Below are 24,256 nucleotides of genomic sequence, written 5' to 3' on the forward strand. Positions count from 1 at the left end.
ATAGCAAAAATGCTGGGGAAAAGAGGGTTTAATAATCGCAAGGAATGAAAGAAAATCTGTATTCATGGAGAAATGGAGTTTGGGAAATTGTTGGGATTGGAGACTGAAGTCCACAGGGCCTGACAATCTGTATTCCAGAGTACTTGGGGCAACACGGTGGCTCAGTGGTTAACACTGCTGCCTCACAGCACCAGAGACACTGGTTCGATTCCAGTCTCGGGTGACTGTCTGTGTGGAGTTTGCACATTCTCCCTGTGTCTGCATGGGTTTCCTCTGGGGACTCCAGTTTCCCCCCTCAATCTAAAGATGTGCAAGTTATGTGAATTGGCCATGCTAAATTGCTCATTGTGTTGGGTGCATTAGTCAGAGGGAAATGGGTCTGGTTAAGTTATTCTTTGGAGGGTCGGTGTGAACTTATTGGGCTAAATAGCCTGTTTCTACACTGTAGGGAATCTAATATAATCTAATCTAATCTGATCAAATGGCCTTTGGATGCATTGGAAATTGTGGATGCATTATGGTCATCTTCCAAGATTCTACAGAACCGGGAACAGACTGGAGGGTTGCTAATGTTAAAGCTTACAGTGATAGGGAAAATGCTGAAGTCTATTATAAAAGATTTAATAGCAGAGCGCTTGGAAAATAGTAGCAGGATTGGATAGTCAGCATGGATTTAGGAAAAGGGAAATTATGCTCGACAGATCTACTGGAATTCTTCAAGGATATAACTCAGTTGATGAAGGGGAACCAGAGAATGTGGTTTATTTGGATTTTCAGAAGGTTTTCAACAAAGTCCCACATAAAGCAGTAGCATGTAAAACTAAAGTACATAGGACCGGGGATGGTATATTGAGATGAATTGAGAACTGGTTGGCAGGCAAAAAACAGAGTAACAGTAAACGTGTCTTTTTTCCAATGATCAGTGGGATACTACAAGGATCGGTGCCAGGGCCCCCAGCTATTCGCAATTTGTATTAATGATTTAGATGAGGGAACTAAATGTAATATCTCCAAATTTGCAGATGACACAAAGTTGGATGGGAAGGTATGCTGTCAGGAGGATGCAGAGATACTTCAGTGTGGTTTGGACAAGCTATGTGGGTGAGCAAATGCATGGCAGATAAATGTGAAGTTATCCACTTTGACAGCAAAAGTGGGGAGGTAAATTATTATCTGATTTATAAATTGAGTGAGAGGAATGTGTACTGAGATATGGGTATCCTTGTACACCAGTCGCTGAAGGTAAGCTTTGGTGCAGCAGGTGGGAAAGAAGGCAAATTGCACTTTGGGCTTCAAAGCGAGATGATTTGAGTATAGGAGCAGGGATGTGTTGCAGCAAATGTACAATAGATTGGTGAAACCACTCCTAGAATAATGTGTACTGTCCTGGTCTCCTTAACTGAGAAGGGATTAGATTAGATTAGATTAGATTAGATTACTTAGTGTGGAAACAGGCCCTTCGGCCCAACAAGTCCACACCGACCCGCCGAAGCGCAACCCACCCATACCCCTACATTTACCCCTCCTTACCTAACACTACAGGCAATTTAGCATGGCCAATTCACCTGACCTGCACATCTTTTGGACTGTGGGAGGAAACTGGAGCACCCGGAGGAAACCCACGCAGACATGGGGAGAATGTGCAAACTCCACACAGTCAGTCGCCTGAGTCGGGGATGTTCTTGCCATAAAGGGAGTGCATTTCCTGGTATGGTTGGGTTGAGACATGAGGAGTGATTATATTCACTGTAGTTCAGAAGAATGAGAATCTCATAGAAATGTATTCTGACAAGAAATTCCACCAAGGGTAGACATGATAGATATAGGGAGGGTGTTCTCAATAGTGGGGAGTGACCCAGAGGCCACTGTCTAAGTAGAAATATTTAGGACTGAGGTGAGGAGAAATATCTTCAAGAGAATGGTGAATTGGTGGAATTCACTATCAGAGAGTGGTCTAGCCAGAACATGGCGTAATTTCGAGAAGCAATTGGTTATAGCACTTCGGGCTAAAGAGATCAAAGGATATGAAGAAAAAGCAGGAACAGCCTATTGTGTTAGCTGATCAGCCTTGGTCATATTGAGTAGTGGAGCAGACTCAAAGGGCTGAATGGCATACTCCTGCTCCTATTTTCTATGTAATTTAAACAAGGTAATAAATGTAATTTATTTCAAGTTATTTCCAGCCATATCTTGAGGCTACTGACCTGAAATTATGTACTTCATCTCACTTACAGGGGGCAGTCTTCTTGATGCAAAGAAACTGACACCAAACTTGGTTAATGCCATTCAGTTAGTTATGCCAGGTTCCATAACTTCACATAAAATTTCATGCATTAACTTTGCACACTCAGAAGAATGAACTCTGTGACTCCTCAGTCTGCAGTCAATTATGTTGATGCTGATGTTGCAATAGTTTGCGAACAGGTTTGTACCAGTGCTCATCATCAAGCCAAAGGCAATTACTTCAGTTGCTTCAGCGACTACTGCAATGTTTTACTGCTGAGTACGTAATAAAACGAAGAAAGACAATTTTCTCAAATTTTTGCAGCTTTTTTTCTAAATTTATGTCCAAGTGAAAAAAATCTACATTAAAAGTAAGTGTATTTAGAAGTTAGGACTCTGAATCCTTTTTGATATACTGGAAAAAAAAGACATTTTCTGTAGCAATTGAAAATAAACTGTCACCTTTTGCTTACAAAGTTGACAATCTTTAAAAACACAAAAATACTATTGGTATATATCTGTTCTGATAAATCTCAACTTCAACTAATGATCTTCCCTCACCCCTTTTTAATTCCAAAATCATCTTTTGTGTGAACTTGCTTAAACTGCCTGTTTCAGTAGTTTTCAGAGAAAATGTCAACAATGCACCCATTAATATTAACTTTTTTTCTCACTAATATTATGATCTATACAGGCATTTCTGTTAGTGGTAAAGTTAAAAACAAAAATTTATAGTCAGCAAAAAAAAACTAACAATGAATTCAGGGCAATGAATTCTTGAGTTAAGAATATGGAGCTTGTTGCCACATGGAATTGCTGAAGCAAAGGCTACAGCTGTCTTCAGAAACTAATGTACTGTTTTACTGCTGAATACTTGATGAAGTAAAGGTGGCAATTTTCTACAGCTTTTATTTCAGAATGAAAAACTCTGTACAATAAAATGGGAAAGTGCCCAAGTGAGACAGGAGTAGACGGATACGTTCATAGAGTACAATCAGTTAGTAGGAAGGAGACTTAGATGGAGCAAAAATAAACTAGTTACACAAATGACCATTCTCTGCTTCAAATTCTTTGTAAGCATAGCTTGGCATTCTGAACATTTCTGGAGTGTACATGTTGAATTACAGTGCTGTTCAGAGTTTAATAATTTACTGATACTGATTGCCAAGAATGATGTGTGAATCACAAGAGGAAGGCAATCCACTGTGGATATATATTGCAACACGTTCAAATGATTTGCGAAAACAATGGACCAGAAGAGAGATCTGTGATCCACTTTGGAAGATAAAATATTTAATGTTCCTTTAGAGGGGAGAAACAAGTAGCTTTTAAATCAATAACTATGTATTGCTGAGAAAAGACATGTTTTCATCAAAGCTTTTTGTCTTGCACTCATCAGGACATCCACACGAATACCACTATAACAAGGAGCAACATTTTATAAGAGAATGCATTGATTGGCAAATAGGCCTGATTTGTAGAGGCATTACTATGGAGAATACAAGAGCTGGATGATGACTGACATATAACAGCCACACTTTACGTTTAAATCAGGCAGGTGGACTGGCCAAACCTTTGCCCTGAGAAATGAACCAGAGAATGACTGCTACTATTTTGTTAAGTTAAAATTTGCACAATTTGAGTTCATATTCTTTTGGCCAGTGGAAGGTAGTGGGTATTAATAGATTAGTGTATTTTTATTGTTAATTTACACAAGTGTACCATTCTGCAAGCCCAACTGTCAAGTTTAAATTGGTCTGTGTAATTCTCAGTACACTTGGGATTGTTTAGCAAGTGTTGTTCAATCACTGAATCACAATTGTTTGTCAGAATGCTCTTACACATCCTAATGGTCTCCTTAAATTCTCTTCTCGTGCAGAATTGCATGTCATTCCCTATTACTTTGGTATCCTTGTGGAATGGCTTGAAGAAGGCAAGACTAACTTCTATGATCTTTTTTTTTAACATACCCAAATTCTGTACTATTCTTTATCTCTTGCTAGCGTGTACTAGATTTGGAGAAGGAGAACACATTGCTGAAGGATGAGAAAGACAAACTGAACCAGAGCATCAAGAATGAGTCGAAGGATGTAGCAGGTAAGAACTTATGGTAATGACAGCAAGTTCCTATGGTTTTGCTTGGCTCCTTTGAAGTACTGGTGGTTTAAAGACTTCAGGATGAGATATGATTATGATGATGTAATAGATAGGTCTGGTTCCACGAATATGCTAAAACTATCAATTCAAATGTTTTGGATATCTCTACCTTATGAAACACGTGAATTTCTGTATAATTTGCTGTTAAACGTAGCCAGATCACTGCTTGCATTCACACCTTGATGTGCATTAAATAAACCTACCTGAGTCTTCAGGCAGTGATAAGCTCCTTGTTTCATCAAATTGTAGGATTTTTGTTCCCCATTTACTTAGTGTCTAGGTAATGCATAACTGACCCACAACACATACATGTTGAAACTCCCACTGAATGGCAGCTTCTCAAATCTGTTCCAAATGGGCTGCTGCTGGTCCAAATAATGCCCATTGGAGTTTTCGTGTTGAGTGTGAATAAACGCAGCAAACCCAGTATACAAGGAGCATGTGAATCTGATTAGCAACATTTTCTTTCTGCCTCAACCCATTGCCTATAACAGGATTGCACTGTATCTACAGAAAAACTCTCTCAGAAGACAGCAAAGGAAAGTGAGCTGGCAAAGAAGGAGTTGGAGGAAGAACGCTCTCGTTATCAAAACCTCCTGAAAGAGTATTCCCGTCTGGAGCAGCGCTATGACAATCTGCAGGAGGAGATAAATTTAATTAAGGTGATTTAAAAAGCTAAAGATTCTTTTACAACTATAACACATATTATATAAATGTGCAATATAGAACACTGAGCATGGCTTACATATATTTCTGATATTACTGCAGTTCAGACCAGAAAATGCCCAGAAATGAGCATAATTGCTATCTCTGTTGCACTTTAAAAGTGGTCATCAGTGTCTTTGGTGAATAGTAGAAGCTCTCAGAAGTCATTCACATCATTTCCCATCTAGAAAGGCAATGGAAATACTGTCAGCAAAACAAGAAAACTTCTATTTCTGGCTCAGGACATTTAGTCATGCAGATCCAGCATGCACACGGTGAAAGAGAGAGACTACTAGCTTTGATAAGCTATTCTCATCAATTGCTCATAGGGAAAGTAAAATTGCAACATGGCAGCTTCTGGAAATCCAAAGGCTTGTAAATCCATGATGATTTTAGCTGCCAGTCCATCTGATTCACGAAGAACCTTCAGGGAAGGAAACTGCCATCCTTATTTGATTTGGTCTACATGTGACTCTTGGTCCACAGCAATGTGGTTGACTCTTAACTGCTGTCTGGGCAGTTAGGGATGGGCAATAAATGCTGGTCCAGCCAGTAATGCCCACATCCTATGAATGAATAAAAATAACCTTGCAATCACCCCATCATGTCTCTGGAAGAAAGAGAGGTAGTTCTTTGCTTCTGGCAGGATGTCATGCTCATGTGGTGTACAAGTCCGAGATAGAACTACAACAATAAGACAAAATAATTGTGTGCTTATGACTTCCCACTGGGAGCCCAGGACATTGAATTGCCTCATGCTGAGTAGAGACATTATGAGAGCAAATTGTGACCAACTGTAGTCCTGTAAAAGTGTTTTAGAGCTTTTCGTCATTCCAGGAATATCTTCGAAGTAGAACAGGATGGGTCTATATCCATTGGAGTTTAGAAAAGTGAGCTCTAATCTTCTTGAAACATATAAGATCTTGTAGGGCCAGGATAGGGTGGATACTAGGCAGATGCCTCCACTTGTGTGAACGACAGAACATACGGTTTAGGAATTCGAGGTGGCCCTTGTAAGGTCAAAATATGGAGATTCATTTCCTTTGAGGGTCAGTTTAGAGTGGAATTTTCTTCCTCGGGACAGAGGGAAAAAGTGGATCTGAAATTACAACCACACTTGCCAAAATCTTATTGAATGATGAAGCAAGGTCAAAGAGCCAAATGACCTTTTACTGCTCCTATGTTCCTGGATTCCAATATGGTTCTGTGATCTAACATCTGGAGTGGATACAAGATATGGACAACTGTGGAATACAAAGTGAGTCTTGCTAATCCAGTGCAAATATCTAGATTTCATGCTTCCAGAAGCATTGCTTACAATGCTCATCACCACTTCAGTTGTTTCAACAACAGAGCACAGTTAGAGGTGTTTCCAAGACTCGCAAATTCAGCAAGTCATGCCTTCCAGGTTGGAGATAAAATAAGAGTTGAGCCTATGTGAATAGGAAGAAAAAAATGACAGGTAAATACCCTCTGCTCAGTTTCTCACCTGAACCTGCTAATGAACCGAGTATTAATATATTGGGCCCCAGTCATTCTTTCCAATGATCGTTTTTCTGCTGTGATGCTAACAGTAAGTGTGGGGAGGCTATTAGTAGAAGATATCACAGCCAGCTTTATTTCTGGCCTCATTTTATATTCTTTTGGCTCTGGGAGGGGGAAAATTTTTATAATCAATATCTTCCTCCCTTGACCAAAGACACTCAGACCAGTTCTATTTGAAATTAACTAAGTATGCAGGCTAAGGTTTAATATACAATCCTCTGGTTTATATGGCTCAGTTTCAAATTGAGAGGTGACTTTATCTGTTGTCATTTCAAGAGCTCATCCATACAATACACATCCTTAAGACATGATCAATTCAGGCTGTAATGACAGAATTGTATGACATGTGGTACTATAAGATTGTGAAATTCAAACACACTTTCTACCAATTACTACTTAATTTCAAAATTATTGCAGCATACTCCGGGCCACAGGAGAAATCCCTCCAATCAAAGTAGTCTTGGATCAGATTCTAACTACCCTTCTGTCTCTACGTCTGAGGTTGGGGATACAGAGGATGCAGTGCAGCTGGTGGAGGTGAGAGAACATGTGACAGATTTACAATTCTATGATGTCATAACTTCACAGCCAAATAGTTGTAATCTAGCAGGAAACAATGAGAAAGCATTAATGTTCTATTTAAATATCATCAGACATGTAACAATGTTCTAATTGTAGATTCATATAGGAAAAGAAGAGGCTGTTTAGTCCACCATTCCTGCAGCAGTTCTTTGAAAAACATGCCTAACTAGCGATATTCCCTGCTCTTTTCCCATAGTTTGGCAAATCCTTCCTTTTTAAATACGTAAACAACTTCTTTATGGAAGTTACTCCGCTTCCACCACCCTTTCAAACATTTCATTCCAGACCATAGCATGCTGAGATTCTGGTGAGCATGATAATATAAAAACACCAGAAGTCTGTAGTTGACTGTCTTCAGCCTTCCCTTTGCTTCTCAACACTAGCGGAGCTTGTATTGCAAACGTCTGGATCTGATCATTCATCAAATTATTTGTGAATTGTGATTGGGACAATTGTTTCTGGAATGTCACTTGATTCAGAATTCAATTTATGGAAAGTATTTCCTATTGTTTCAGAGGACTGTTTAATGAAAGAAATTGATAAACAAGATACCGCTCAAACTGACTCCGTCTAATAACAATGAACAGTGTTATGCCTCATTGGGGTAGAATGCTGGAAATGAAACCCTACCTTTCCCAGGTTCATCACAACAGTTAAAGAAATTTTTTAAATTTAGACAGAGTTCCATAATCTGCAAGTCATGCAGACATAAAGTCATAGAGAGATACAGCACGGAAACAGACCCATTGGTCCAACTTGTCCATGCTGACCAGCTATCCTAAACTGATCTAGTCCCATTTGCCAGCATTTGGTCCATATCCTTCTAAATTCTTCCTATTCATATCTCTATCTGGATGCCTTTTAAATGTTGTAATTGTACCAGCCTCCACCGCTTCCTCTGGCAGCTCATTCCAGACATGCACCAACCTTTGCATGAAAAAATTATCCTTTAGGTCCCTTTTCTAAAATCATTCCCCTCTCCCCCTAAACCTAGATCTGGACTCCCCCACCCCCGGGAAAAGATCTTGCCTACCTATCCTATCCATGCACCTTTATAATTTTATAAATCTCTATAAAGTCACCCCTCACCGTCCGATGCTCCAGAGAAAACAGCCCCAACCTATTCAGTCTCTCCCTATAGCTCAAAGCCTCCAGCTCTGGCAACGTTCTTGTAAAAGTTTTCTGAACCCTTTCAAGTTTCGCAACATCCTTTCAATAGGATGGAGACCAGAACTGCACACATGGTGGACAAAAAACCTGAACCAGGTTTCTGTACTTAATAGGAATTACTCATTATTTTAAATAAATAAAATCAAACTTTTGATAAACAATTCTGAACCACGGACATATAACTCTACTAGTTAAAACTGTAGCCCCCTTATAATCATGACCTCCCCCAACACCCAACTTGCGCAACAACACATACAGACACAGACAGACAGAGTGGGACGGCAGTTCGGTGGTTCCTGTCCTCTGGGTTTGCTGACATGATTGTTGTGATCAGAATTTTACAGAGATCTAATTGCTCCAGAGAAAAAACACTCAACCCCAAACTGGGCAGCTACCTCGAAGTCCAACACATAGTTGTTGGCAGGCGGACTGTCATCAATAAGTGGTCACTAGTCCACAAACCAATCACTTACTTGTTGTCAGCCAACATTTCATTCGTACACCCCTTGGCTCCAAGCCATCTGCAAATTGGGTTTCTGCTACTGATTGAATGAATGAGCAGCTGTGTAAACAGTGCTTACAATGAGTGTCAGGTTGCTTGATTTTAAAAAGTGCATAAATCCTTGGTTCTTAAAACAGTTATTTTCTCATGTCAGTCCACAATCAAAAATATGGGAAAGTAAAGCGATCTGGTCTTTACAACAGTTGTACGTGTGAATGTAACACCATGGGCTCAAATATATAATTGCTTATTGCATAATTACCTTAATGTAATGTGTGCTATTCCTCTAATATATTGATATTAATAATAAGTCATCGAGTTATGCAGCATGGAAACAGACCCTTAGGTCCAACTTGTCTGCGCTGACCAGATATCCAAAACTGATCTGTTCCCACTATGTGCCTACATTTGACCCATATCCCTCTAAACCCTTCCTATTCATATCCACATTCAGGTGCTTTTTAAATGTTGTAATTGTATCAGCCTCCTCCACTTCCTCTGGCAGCTTGTTCCAAAAATGCACCACGCTCTGCATGAAGAGGTTGCCCCTTGGTCCTCGTGAGCCACATGGTATTACATGAAAAGTTGTCTGAATTGCTGGCATTTTAGATGTTTCTTTGTTTACAGGAAGCTGGCTTGGAGAATGCTGCCATGGACATGACTATATTCTTGAAACTACAGAAACGAGTGCGGGAACTGGAGCAGGAAAGAAAGTTACTGCGTGCAGAGATTGAACGAAAAGAAGCAGCAGAAACTAAAAAGGTGGTGCAATAATAAATGAATTCTGAAAAACCGTTTGTGCATGATCTCACTTGAACATGCAATTTTAAAAAAATTATGCACTTATTAATTTTTAAATAATCGTTTGGTATTTCTCCCGTGAAGTGGTTACGATATTTATTTGGCTGTCCAGGTAATTGCAATGTCTATTTAAGTACCTAATGTCAGTTGGACAGCAGTAAAAACACTAACTTTGATTTCCTTGAGCTATGTGGAGTACTCAGTGTCAGTCATTGTTCGTTAATGTGGGTGGATAACTGATGTTGCCAAGATCATGTTAATTATGTTGTGTCCTCGTCATCAAATAACTTGCCAATGCTCTGGTCTAAGGTCATATGTTTTTTAAAAAAAAATGCCACCTGGATGGAGTGAGGTACTGAAAAGTGCTTCTGTCTATTATGAAATAGATCCTAAAATAAGTCCATATTTTCAGGAGAAAATTTAGGAAGAAAATGCTAAGTATCAAGATGTTTTTTTCAGATTTTACTTTCCATCCTGTTGGTGTATGACAGTAACACTATGCTCTTTGTGTGCAGGCAAATGAATACAATAGCATCCCGGAGAATGAACAAGCAGCAGATTTGGCTTATGACAGTTTAAAGGTACGAGATGAACCAATTAAGATATTGATTACAGAGTAAGCTGTTGAAAAAATATTTCCCACTCAATGAGTAAACCAGCAAAATCTACAAGTGATAGATCCAGCGACCTTTCTTTGGGTTGACCTAACCCACTGATTAATTTTCTTTTTTAAAAAAAAAAGGTAGATTGTCTTTTAATGCAATAAAATTAATGGAAAAGGTAATTTCCAGTTCGAGACTGATTTAATATGCACATGATCTTTCTCACTTTGTGGAAAGTTGAAAATTTCAGTACTCCATTTTGCCCATTTAATTGATATTCTTCATCTGCAGATATGAACAACACTTCTTTATCTGTATCCAAATTATTGGTACACAGTAGCTAGAACTAAAACCTTTTGAGAACTAACTTCAACCTCTCCGAACAACTTCACTGTTATTCTACAGTGGGATGTGGGCATTGCTGGAAGGTCAGCTTGTGTTTCCCATCACTGATTGATCTTGGAATGTAGTGGTGAGCAACTGCCTTGAATCACTGCATTTCTGGGGACAGTTAAGTGTCAAACGCATACTCTGTGGGTCTAGAGTCTAATGACAGATTTCCTTCACTAATAGACATTAGTGACCAGATATCTCCTTTCATGAAAGATGATGCTAATTTCAAAGTCACTGAGATGAACTTTGATTTCCATATTTATTCATTCATTGAATTTAAGTTCCACCAGTTACCCTTTTTGTTTTACATTCAATCGCAGGATATGGGTATCATTGACACTATGGGAAGGGTGTGTCAGTGGAAGGCAGTTATTTGTTGTCCATCTCTAATTGCTTTCAAGAATGTGGTGACGAGCTGTTAAGTTGAACAACTGCAGTCTGTGGCAGTGGGTACTTCCCACAATGCTGTTAGGTTGCATGATCCTGGATTTTATCCCAGTGACAGGGATGCGGATCCAAGTCCGGACAGTGTGGATTTGTAGATGGTAGTGTTCTTACGCATCCACTGCCCTTATCCTTCTAGGTCTTAGAGTTTGCGAGTGTGGAAGATGCTGTCGATCGAGTCTTGGTGAGTTACTGCAGTGCATCTTGCAGATGGTACAAACTGTTGCCATTCAGCATTGGTGGTGGAGGGAGTTTGAAGGTGCATGGGGTGTTAATCAAGTCTCTGGGATGGTGTTGGGTTTCTTGAATGTTGTTGGAGCTGCATCCATGCAGGCAAGTGCAGAATATTCCTCCACATTCCTAACTTGTGCCTTGCAAATGGTGGACAGGCTTTGGAGAGTCTCGCAGTGAGTTAGCACTGACTTCCCAGCCTCAAGGCCTGTTCTTGTGGCCAAAGTCATTTAAAAAAAAAAAGCAAAAAACCACAGATGCTGGAAATCAGAAATAAAAATAGATATTGCTGAAAAAACTTAGCAGATCTAGTAGCATCTGTGGAGAGAAAAAGACCCATCTAATCCATCCTCCCCATCCTGGCAGAGCTCACTTCACTTTGAACAATTTCTCCTTTAAGTCCTCTCACTTTCTTCAGGTGAAAAGGGTGTCTATAGGCCCAGTTCTGCCTGTCTCTTTGTGGGGTATGTAGAATATTCCTTGCTTCAGTCATGGTCTGGTCCCATCCCGCCCATGACTCTTCCTCCGGTACATCGATTACATCATAGATGCTGCTTCCATCTGTCACCCAGAATTGGAAAAGGTTGTTAATTGTGACTGTTCTGATGATGCCAGTGTCGACAAGGGACCCTCCGAAATGTCCACCTTCTTCCTCAACCAAGGATTCCCCATCGACTGCACTTTGGCTCTCAACCCATCTCTTCCCTCCCACAACAACGATAGGGCCCCTTCATCCTCACCTATATCCCACCAGCATCCACATTCAAAGGATCATTGGCTGCCATTTCTGCCACCTGTAGCAGGGTGCCATCACATATTTTCAGTTGCCCTAATATAGGAAAGATGTTATTAAAGTTAAGAGGGTACAGAAAAGAATGACAAGTGTGTTGCCGGGTCTGCAGGGTTTGAGTTATAGGAGGAGGCTGATTAGGTTGGGATTTTTCTCCCTGCAGCATCAGAGGCTGAATGGTGACCTTAATGAGGTTTATAAAGTCATGAGAGGCACGGATAGAGTGAATAGTCTAGGTCATTTTCCTAGAGTGGGAAGCCCAAAACTAGAGGGCATAGGTTAAAGGTAAGAGGGGAAAGATTTAAAAAGGACTTCAGTGTAATGTTTTCCGCACAGGGAGTGGTGCGAGTATGGAGCGAGCTGCCAGAGGAAGTGGTGAAGGCGGGTATAGTTACAATACTCAAAAGGCATCTGGATGGGACCATTCCCTCTGGGACACCTTGGTACACTCCCCCTCCTCCTCCAATCTCAACACCACCTAACATCCCACAGCACTTTCCCATGCAATTGCAGAGATTTAACACCTGATCATTTATTTCCTTCCTCCTCACTACCCAAGGCCCACACACACTTTCCAGGTGAAGCAGCAATTTACTGGCACTTTACTCCATCTAGTCTACTGTGTTTGAGCACAATGTGGTCTCCACATACTCTGGAAGAGTAACACCCCAATTTTCACTTTGGTAACCGTGCAGCCTTTGGGACTGAATGTTGGGTTCAACAATTTTAGTCAGCAGTCACATGACACCAGGTTTTCGTCCAACAGGTTTATTTGAAATGACAAGCTTTCAGAGTGCTGCTCCTTTGTTAGGTCACTTCACCTGATGATCTGGTGTCATGTGACTTCTGACTTTGTTTCTCCAGTCCAATACCTCCACGTCACGAGAATTTTAAGGCCTGACCACTTTCTCCATGTCCCCAATCCAACCCCCAAATGCCATGCCTTGTCATCACATGGGCTGCCCTCACAAATAACCCGTTGTCAGCTACTAACAGTCTTCATTAGCAGCTATTCGTTTCCAGGCTGACCTTTACCCATCTCTTTGTTTGCCTGTTTATCTTTTCTCTGGGCTCCAGCTCCACCTATCATTTGCTTTTTTTTCCCTCTCCTTCAGCATATATACCAATCTTTTCTTCGCTAAATCAATTCTGAAGGGCCACTGGACCCAAAACCCCAACTTTGCTTTCTCTCTGCATATGCTGCCAGACTGTTGAGTTTTTCCAGAAATTTCTGTTTTTGTTGCAGTAATTCTCACCTCACCTCTGGAGTTCAGCTCATTTATTCATCTTTGGATAGAGGCTGTAATGAGATCAGGAGTTGCATGGCCTTGGTGAAAACCCAACTGTTAGTCAGCAGATAATCGCTGAACAAGTACTTGCCACTGTTGATTATGCTTTCCATCACTTTGCTGATGCTTAAGAATAGGTTGATAGGATAATAATTGGTCTCATTCTGTTTGTCCTGCTTTTTGCGCACAGGACATATCTGCAATTTTCCACATTCTGTTTGCCAGAATTGTCCATTCTGGACCAGCTTGGTTTGAAGGGTAGCTAATTCTGTAGTTCAAATCTTCACTATTATGACAAGGATTTTGTCTGGGTCCATAACCTTAGCATTATTGAGTACCTTAAGCAACACAAATTCCCAGCTCGGCGAACAGAACCACAACAGTACCTTAAGCAATTTTGTGATACCATATGGAGTGAATCAAAATGGCTGAAGATAAATATCTATGGTGCTGGAGACCACAGGAGGATGCCAAGAACGATCATCTACTTGGCACTTCTGGTTGAAGATCTCTGCAAACGCTCAGCTTTGTCTTTTGTATTGATGTTAATGGATTTCCTTCACATGGAGGGTGGAGGTATTCATGGAGCTAGGAGAAAGTGAGGACTGCAGATGCTGGAGATCCGAGCTGAAAAATGCGTTGCTAGAAAAGCGCAGCAGGTCACGCAGCATCCAAGGAGCAGGAGAATCGACGTTTCGGGCATAAGCCCTTCTTCAGGAATGCCCGAAACATCGATTCTCCTGCTCCTTGGATGCTGCCTGACCTGCTGTGCTTTTCTAGCAACACATTTTTCAGTATTCATGGAGCTTTTTGTCTATATTTGTTCAAGGGATGTGGGTGTTGCTGGCTGGGCCAACATTTATTGCCCATCCAAAATTGCTCAGAGGGCGGTTAAGAGTCAGTTCCCTGCTGTCTTCATGGGATTTAAGCCAGTATCCTCGGGCCATTAGCCTGAGCTGCTGGATTATTGGTCCACTTACTAAAATTGTGCACCATCACACTCTCTAATTCTTATCGCCCATTTTACTAATTCTAAATGATTGGTAGTATAGTTTGCTATGCTTCCACTAGTTCCTTACCCCTCAACTTTATTTTGTAATTTTACATGAGATGTGTTGTTAAACATCTTCCTATGGTCCATAAACACTGCATCCACTACACTTTACCTACCTAATCTCTGATATTTCCTGAAGGATAGCAGCAAATTGTCATTTGATGACCATGACCGGCATTCCTGCGATGGTGCAAGCCTGCATGGGCAACGTGAGCAAGAACCTACCATGTAGGGACGATGGTTATAAAGGGTTTGGATTCAGGGCTACAATTACAGGCAGTTGACCATTTGTACGACATTATTGAGATTGTTTGTTTATTAAGGAGCAGCAGTTAAAATGCGAAAACAGCTAAATAGACAGGGAACTGCAAGTATGACAGTTGAAGGTGCTTTGCATACACCGGACTGAATGTTTGGCACAGAATATTGTTGATCTCAACAGCTTGTGAAGTCAGAGTCTGGCTGTCTAGCCAGAATGCAGAGACTTGTTAATGTACTTCAGTTCTATAGTGTGATATTTTGCGATCATCTGTTTGAACATTTCTAATCAATGAATGCAGAGAAGATCCAAAGATGTCAGAATGGTCACCTCCCTCTCTGTCCATCTTCCAGTGGAGATCATTGATTCATCCCAAACATTTACATAGAGAAGGTATACAAGTGATATTCCTATCAATTTGGGAATGTCAATATGAACATGCTAGTGTGGGATAATCCAGGACTACTCTTTGAAATATCTTCTTCATTAAACAATTGATGTGGTTGACACACATCCTAGATGATTTCTTTGTTATGGTTACTCACACCATATTTTATATTTTATGATTAGGTGCCCAGCTCTCCTTTCACCCATTGGAACAGTTACTGTAACTGTGCTTTTGTATAGAATGCTGGTCTAGTTGACTTCAAAACTGGCATCAGTGCTGGCACCCTATGCCACTTTGTTAGATGCATGACCATGTTTGGCTGCCACACTCTTGACCAAGTGCCAGACGTCACATGAAAATTTCACCCATAATTCCAGGAATCACCGCAATTTACTCATGTCCACCATAGAATCCCAGGATTTTAATTGTCTCAGCTTCCTCTTAGCTTTTCTTATTCTGCCATTAACATAATTTTCTCCTTTGGGAGAAGGTTTGTTATTATTCTCTTAAGTTTTTAATTGATTTACAGCAAGTTTTCCATGGCATCCTGAAAGCATTGAGCTTTTTTTTCTAATAGAATAGCCTCATTCTCAAGTTTGGCAGTATCAAAACTATCAATGTTGATCTACAGTTGATAACTTGAATAGTACAGCTTGTTTAATGCAGCAGGAAATTCTGAGATGTGCTACAGTCATTGCTCTGTCAGAAGTTGTCACAGACAAATGAGGAGATAGCCACTGCATTAACCAAAACAAAATAAAATTCAGATGCTGGAGATCAGAAACAAAGTCAGAAATCACTGGTGAACTTCAGGTCTGGCAGCATCTGTGAAGAGAAAACAGAATTATTGTTTCAAGCCCGCTGACCCTTCTTCAGACATGAAAACTTGTTCAAAGGACTGATTTGCACAAAGGATATAAATGGGGAGTGAATCCCCAAGCACGTTAGAGACATTAATGACAACTATAGAGAGTAGGAGAAGGACAAATGGCCAGAACTGAAGGAGTCTACAGTCTCTTGAAGATAAATGGGGGAAGTATATTAGAATTTTTGTAGGAGTTTATAGATTTTGAGTCTATACATTGTGTCTGTAAGTTGGACAAAATCCTTGCAAGCACTTTTTTTTTCAGATGGTATAGTCTTTGTTAACACTCCCTCCATGAGGGAGAGTGTTATTTTTGGGTATGGCTCATGAGTAATGACAGACTTCGGTTTCTTGCTCAAGAGTCAAAGCTTCACGAAAGAGCCCAGTCATTGAGGGCTGACTTTGTATCGTGGAAGGTATCATTGGTAATCTAAACCATCAACAAGCCATTTCTAGCAGGAGTAAGAATGATTGATTGTGATTTTCACCCCCTTCAAGTCTAAAAAACAGTGCAAGAAAACTATGGATGAAAGATTGTGAAAAATAACGGGAGTAAACCATTCAAAAAAGTCCAAATCTTTTAACTTTATCTGTCTACCTTGCTTCCAAACCCCTTAATAACCTAGATGAAGCCTATCATTCTCAGTTGTGAAGTCTTCAATTTCCGTAGTTTCTACACACAACATGTAGATTCTCTAGTTGAATTAATTTATTGTTTTGTGACATTTTCCAATTCCTTACACAGCGACAAGAGCTAGAATCTGAAAACAAGAAGCTGAAGAATGAACTCAATGAGCTAAGAAAAGCAATAGCAGAGAAGGCAATCGGGGAGAATCCAACTAATGATGAGGAAAATGCATACAGTGTACTGCTAAATCAGCTGAGGGCTGCCAGTGAGGAGCTAGAGGTGCGCAAGGAGGAGGTTCTCTTGTTGAGAACTCAAATTGTTGATGCTGCTCATCAGAAGGAAGTGGTGGGAAACATGGTAATATACTTGCTATTAATATAACTTCTCTTTTCTTCATTCATTTGATTTGTCTTCCCCATTTATGAATTTCACACATTATTTACAAAATCACAGCATATTACAGCACCACAAGTTGTGTGCATTCTAGACTGCAACAATTCACTACATAACAAAATAAAGTCCTTCTGCTACATCTAATTTTTAACCAATCACTTCAAGTCTGTTTCTTCTAGTTATCTAAACTTCTGCAATTATGAATAGTTTTCCATTATAAAACTTCTGCAAAATTTCTTTTTAACTTGTCTAAAAACCTGATTCTCAAGTTTCTCCACATTACTGAAGTCCCTTGTACCAATTCAGTAAATCAGTAGTCAACCAAGGAGTTCTTCTCTTTTGTTATGATCCTGTCAAATTTATATTACAGTCTGACTGGGGACAAGAAACTTATCTTCAAGTGGACAAAATGTGAAATTCATACACTTAAGTGAAACCATTAGATTCCATAATTTGAGCAAACAACAGTAAGCTTGACTGCACAAAGTTAAACAATAATGCAGTTGCCAATATACATGAAAGCTACATTTTAACAACTAGAATTAGCTTCAGGTAAATCTGGGTAACAGACAAGCTGTGGTTGAACACTTGACAGAGCACATCAAATAGGAAATACAGAGAAGGTAGATCCTGTGAATTTCTCAGTAATGCTGCCACCACCACCACCAATAGTGACACTGTCATCACATCTCATTATTAGTGCCATGACACCACTGTCTCTCCAGAATTTGCTGCTTTAAGCTAGAGGGAATCCTGTTGCCCTTGCAACTTTGAATGGAAGAATGTCATTTTTAATTGGATGGCACTATTCTGCTGTGGCGGCTAATTGGCTGCTTAGGAGAAAATCGCGTGAGTAATTGCACCAGGTGGGAAAACAACTTTCTAATCCTCATTTGAGCCTAACTGGGGGTTTTAATGCTGGCAGGAAAGTCCTGCCCACAGTGTTTTGGCAATTGTAGCCTTCGTGGATCTGGTCATCTTTGTCGATCCTTTCCAAATGAAGTGCACATTTTAGTGAGAATATTCCAGCAAACTTGGTCATGTCAAACATGTGATTTCATTTTTGGATTGCAGGATAATGTGACTGAGAAATATGAATGGAAACGAAGTGATGAAAACACAGAGAAAGATGATGTCATTGAGGCTTACAATGGTATTTGTGAGACTAACAGGTAGGTTGGTGTTGGTTCAATCTATATTGTCTCTTCCTGTCTCCACTCTGGTTTTTCTTTAAGGTCCAGAGGTTTACTTATTTTATATCAACTCTCCAGAAGTATTCTCTTATCCCAGCAGGGACAAACTAGAATAATTTGTTGTGGGTTTGCTCTCCACAGAAGTGTGACTGCCATAACATATTGGTGTCCCTACAGTGTTACTTTTTACTCCATTGTGAATAGAACAGAGGCCCATGGAATGATGTTAGTTCTCTTTGATGTACAAATTCTTAAGTGAATTGGATTTCAGAACTTGGAAGCAATTCCCAGCCTGTAGTGCAAAGCTCCTCATAACATGTACTGTACTAAAAATATGGAGTCACTCCGAATTACAGATAGCAATCTGGGCTATAAATCCTTGTTGGTTTTGTCTTTCCCATCTATTAGGCCCCAAAGATGCAATGACAAACTGTAGTACTCTCATAGCTCTTACTGCTACTTTTAATGGAGATAACTAACCCTATAAATTGAGTCAAACCTTGTTGGTGCTACAGTTTATATTACACTGCTGCATGGATGGAAGAGGTGATTTTCAAACGGTGATCAAAAAGCCCTTGATTTTTCAGAGAGGGGCCCTATCCGGAGATGCTGCCATTCAAATTGTTTATTCAACTAATAGTTTTCCTGACTTGGGAATGTGTTGTTATCTGGGACTAGGTTTTAATTTTGGGTTGGATGAAAGTGGCTGCAAAAGTGGCATTTTCATTAGCAGGGTGCTGGCTGCAGTGGAGCCAGCCAACAACAGAATGGTTGCAGTTTTAAAGACAGCTTATGTAAATTGTTGTTAAAACAAAGGCCTGCTTGAGTGCCCAGTTATTATTAAAGCAGTATGAACCTCTTGCCATTTCCCATCACACTCCAAACCATGGGGGAGGAAGCCATGAGGAATGGATGGAAGGCCACAATGGGAATGGATAGGATCTTTTGATCATACTTTTCAAAACGGCTCTCTCATCTAGACTGTGGCTCGTGATCCCTCTGAAGGGCTGGTTGGAGCCCCCAGCCAGGTTGAGATTGCATGCCAGCTGTCCCAATCAACACACAGGCTGAAAAGACACTGCAGGAAATTGGAAGCCCAGGAAGAGGGTTTGAGAATGTTCTTTCCACCCCTCCAAGCAATCTCCCAACTTCATGGAAATTCATCCCAGATTGCCAAAGCTTTTCACTTTGTACACATCAGGCCAAAAACAAGGGTGTCAAATTTCAAATGATCAAAGCAATTTTTTTTTAACTGTTTTGTTTTCATTCATGGAATATAGATGTTGCTGACCAGGTCCATCCCTAATTGCCCATGATGGAATTTTTAAAAAGATGGAGTGTTACTGGAAAGGGTAGTCAGGGACCAGGTTTTCATCTTGGTTTGGGTGAAAGTGGCTGCTTTTTAATAAGATGGTCAGGAGCCACTGCCTTGAACTGCTACAGTATGTGGTGGGTAGGTACACCAACAGTGCTGACTTTGGGTGATAAGAGTTTGACTCAGTGACAACAAAGGAACAATTAATGTAGTTCTAAATCAGGATAATATGTGACTTTGTGGGGTACTTGCAGGTGGTGTAGTCTTGTATCTATCTGTCCTTCCAGGTTATAGTAGTCCAGCTTTAGAAGGTGCTACTGAAATTACGTTGACTCGCTGCAGTGAATTGGCATTAGAGGGAGTAAATTTTAACGATGATGAATGTTGTGCCAAAACAAACAGGCTGCTTTGTCCCAGATTGTTGTTTGAACTGCAGTTTTCCAGGCAAGTGGGAGTATTCCAACAACGCTCCTTGTGGACTGGCTTTGGGAAGTTAGGGGCTCGGTTAGTTGCCACAGAATTCCCATAACCCAGCTGTTCTAGTCACCTTTTTATATGGCTAGTTCGGTCCACATTCTGGTCAGTGTAAACCCAAAGATGATAGTGTAGGATTTAGCATTGGTAATACCATTGAATGTCAAGGTGTGACGGAAGATTCTCTCTCTTGAGGGGATAGTACTTGCTTAGCACTCAGTTGGCAAGTAACATGCATTTATACATCAGCTCAAATCTGAAAATTGTCCAGGTCTCTCATATGCACAGGGCCCGAGGAGTTAGAAACTATGCCAAACATTATTCAGCACACCCATTTTTAAACCTCATGGAAGGTCATCGACAAATAACCTGGGATGATTGGGCTTAGGACACTGACCTGAATTTTTGCAGTGATGTGCTGTGACTGAGATGATTGATTTCCAGCTACCAAAACCATCCTCCTTCATTTTAGGTATGATCTCAAACTAGATTATTCCCTCCTGTTATGCATTGTCTCCCATACTTGGTTAAATACTGCCTTGATGACTTGGGCAGTCACTTTTCCGCTTACCTTTAGAGTTCAGCTCTTTTGTCTGTGTTTTGGATGAATGCTACAATGAGGTCAAGAGCTGAATGGCTCTCGCAGAAATCAAACTGGGCATCCCCATGTTTTTACTTCTCTCTTTGAATGGAGCATTTAAATAAGATTTGTCAAATCTGCTAATATAAGCATAAATTGCTTGCGTTTGGAACTAAATCTCTCCAGTACACATGTATAGAAAGTAGAGCATTACTGCACAGTACACGCCCTCCGGCCCTCGATGTTGCGCTGACCTGTGTAACCAACCTGAAGCTCATCTATCCTACACTGTTCCATTTTCATCCACATGTCTATCCAATGACCATTTATATGCACTTAAAATTGGTGAGTTTACTACTGTTGCAGGTAGTGTTTCCACACCCCTACTACTCTGAGTAAAGAAACTACCTCTGACATCTGTCCTAAATCTATTACCCCTTAATTTAAAGCTATGTCCCCTTGTGCTAGCCATCACCATCCAAGGAAAAAGGCGCTCACTGTCGACTCTATCTAACCCTCTGATTATCTTGTATGTATCAATTAAAGTCACCTCTCACCACCTCTCTAATGAAGAAAACCTCAAGTCCCTCAGCCTTTCTTCATAAGGCCTTCCCTCCATACCAGGCAACATCCAGTAAATCTCTGTGAACCCTCTCCAAAGCTTCCACGTTGTTCCTATAATGCGGTGACAAGAACAGTACGCAATACTCCAAGTGTAACCACACCAGAGTTTTGTACGGCCACAGTATGACTTCATGGCTCCGAAACTCAATCTCTCTACCAATAAAAGCTAACACGCCGTATGTCTTCTTAACAAACTTATCAATCTGGGTGGCAACTTTCAGGGATCTATGTACATGGACACCGAGATCTCTTTGCTCATCTACACTACCAAGAATCTTGCCATTAGCCCAGTACGCTGTATTCCTGTTGCTCCTTCCAAAGTGAATCACCTCGCACTTTTTCACATTAAACTCCATTTAAACTGTGACCCCTGAGCCCATGTCTGCAGCTTATTTATGTCTCTCTCTAACCTGCAAACATTCTTCAGCACTATCCACAACACTACTGACCTTAGTATCATCCGCAAATTTACTAACCCATCCTTCTATGCCGTCATCTAGATCATTTATAAAAATGACAAACAGCAGTGGCCCCAAAACAGATCCTTGCGGTACACTTAACTGTACTCCAGGATGAATATTTCCCATCAACTGCCACCCTCTAGCCTCTTTCAAATAGCCAACTTCTGATCCAAACCATTAAATCACCCTCAATCCCATGCCTACATATTTTGTGCAATAGCCTACCTGTGGAACTTTATCAAGTGTTTTACTGAAATCTATATACACCATATCAACCAGTTTACCCTCCTCTACCTGTTTGGACATGAACTCAAAGAACTCTAAGGTTTGTGAGGCATGACCTTCCCTTCACAAAACTGTTGGCTATCCCTCATCAACTTATTCCTCTCCAGGTGATTATACATCCTTTCTCTTATAACCTTTTCCAACACTTTACCCACAATCAAAGTAAGACTCATTGGTCTATAATTACCATGGTTGTCTGTACTCCCTCCCTTGAACAAGGGGACAACATTTGTTATCCTCCAGTCTTCTGGCACTATTCCTGTAGGCAATGATGACTTAAAGATCAAAGTCAAAGGCTCTGAAATCTCCTCGCTGGCTGCCTGGAGAATTCTAAGATAAATTGCGTCCAGCCCAGGGGACGTATCTATTTTCACACTTTCCAGAATTGCTAACATCTCCTCCTTGTGAACCTCAATCCCGTCTGGTCTAGTAGCCTGTATCTCCATATTCTCCTCGACAACATTGTCTTTTCCTGTGTGAATACTGACGAAAAATATTCATTTAGCATTTCCCCTATCTCCTCGGACTCCATGCACAACTTCCCACTACTGTCTTGATTGGCCATAATCTTAGCTGAAAATGTGTTGCTGGAAAAGCGCAGCAGGTCAGGCAGCATCCAAGGAGCAGGAGAATCGACGTTTCTTGCATGAGCCCTTCTTCAGGAATTCCTGAAGAAGGGCTCATGCCGGAAACGTCGATTCTCCTGCTCCTTGGATGCTGCCTGACCTGCTGCGCTTTTCCAGCAACACATTTTCAGCTCTGATCTCCAGCATCTGCAGTCCTCACTTTCTCCTGGCCATAATCTTACCCTAGTTGTTCTTTTATTCCTGACCTATCTATAGAAAGTTCAGGGTTTTCCTTGATCCTATCTGCTGATGACTTCGCATGTCCCCTCCTCACTCTTCTTAGCTCCCTCTTTAGGTCTTTCCTGGCTAACTTGTAACTCAAGTACCTTAACTGAGCCTTCACATCTCATACTAACATAAGGCTTCTCCTTCCTCTTGACAAGAAATTCAACTTCTTTAGTAAACATTATAGTTGTTTCTCAGTTTTTGATGGAATCAAACTCTCAACTGTTGTCCTTTGTGCTGTGATATTGTGGCATAGCAATGCAGAATATTAAGGCTGATATATTGATACTTTAATCTTATTATAACAAGGTTTTTGTTAATTCACACACTGGGCAGCAATGCGGAAATCGCCATGCAGGGCATCAATAAAATGGACATTTGAGAAAATCTGCTGCGCGCACAATGGGAATTAAAGGGAATTTTGTTGGCAAGCATTTTTGACAGAAAGGAAAGGGGATGGGAGGGGTAGACACCTTAATAGAGTAGTACATTTGATAACAATCGAGTAATTGAAGGAGAGGAAAGATCTAGCATGCTGATACATACCCTTACTTTCTATGTTCACTCTGTCTTTGTTCTTTCTGAATGACTGACTTCTTTCTCTCCCTTTTGCTCCTGCTTCCTTTCTTCTGTCATTCACTTCCAGCCAGGCTGAGGACTGGCGATACCTCAATGAAGATGGCGAACTAGGCCTAGCATATCAAGGCCTAAAAGAAGTTGCCAGGTCAAATGTTTATTTGTTTTTTGTTTTAAATGAGTACAAGATTTAAGTGTGTTGGAAAGAGTTTGATTCTCACCTGGTGCTATGAAGATAAATACATGGCATTTTTGAATGAATTTGGGATGTTTTGAAAACTTTACACCTCAATCTTATTATTCAGCTTTTAAAGGCCATTCAACAAACACGAGGGTTAAGGTTCATATTGTTAACAGTTCATTCTTTTTGGGTGGTCCTAATCCCCACAGGATTTGAAAATATATTTAAATATTTTTAAAGATTAGATTACTTAGTGTTGGCATTTATTACTGTGGAACTGAGCTATCTGGTCTATTCAATAATGAGTACATGATTATCCTAAGAACGTTCCTGAATATTGTGCATTGGCAGTATAGGCTAAGAGGAGAATTGACTTCATTTGTAGTGCCTTTTCTTTTATACATTCATGGGACGAGGGCATCATTGGCTTGGCCAGTATTTATTGCCAGTCCCTAATTGCCCAGAGGACTGTTAAGAGTCAACCACATTGCTGTGGGTCTGGAGTCACATGTAGGCCAGACCACCGTTTTCTTCCTTAAAGGATATTAGACTCTTAACTCCTGATTTTTATTGAATTTGTATTTCACTATCAGCAGTAGTTGGATTCGAACCTAGGTCCCCAGATGTTACTAGGGTCTCTGGATTAACAGTCTAGTGATAATATCACCAGGCTGTCACCTTCTCCCGAAGACTGT

General features: G+C 40.5%; 1 protein-coding gene across 4 annotated transcripts in view; it reads left to right on the forward strand.

Annotated features, from left to right (window-relative positions):
- myo5b (myosin VB) overlaps positions 1–24,256 on the forward strand; it is a 274,037-nt gene that overhangs the window by 211,236 nt on the left and 38,545 nt on the right. Inside the window, exons 23-31 of one of the 4 annotated variants that reach the window (XM_087990689.1) lie at positions 4,227–4,320; positions 4,894–5,042; positions 7,048–7,167; positions 9,512–9,646; positions 10,201–10,266; positions 11,264–11,308; positions 16,746–16,985; positions 18,096–18,193; positions 23,451–23,528. In XM_087990689.1, coding sequence (XP_087846815.1) covers positions 4,227–4,320; positions 4,894–5,042; positions 7,048–7,167; positions 9,512–9,646; positions 10,201–10,266; positions 11,264–11,308; positions 16,746–16,985; positions 18,096–18,193; positions 23,451–23,528 — 1,025 coding nt within the window. The remainder of the gene's footprint in view (positions 1–4,226; positions 4,321–4,893; positions 5,043–7,047; positions 7,168–9,511; positions 9,647–10,200; positions 10,267–11,263; positions 11,309–16,745; positions 16,986–18,095; positions 18,194–23,450; positions 23,529–24,256) is intronic. The other 3 variants (XM_087990700.1, XM_087990695.1, XM_087990709.1) reach the window with 3 other exon arrangements.

This window comes from Chiloscyllium plagiosum, unplaced genomic scaffold (genome assembly GCF_037043375.1).
Source record: "Chiloscyllium plagiosum isolate Xiang-an unplaced genomic scaffold, Cpla_swu_hap1 HiC_scaffold_1, whole genome shotgun sequence".
NCBI classification, from domain to species: domain Eukaryota; kingdom Metazoa; phylum Chordata; class Chondrichthyes; order Orectolobiformes; family Hemiscylliidae; genus Chiloscyllium; species Chiloscyllium plagiosum.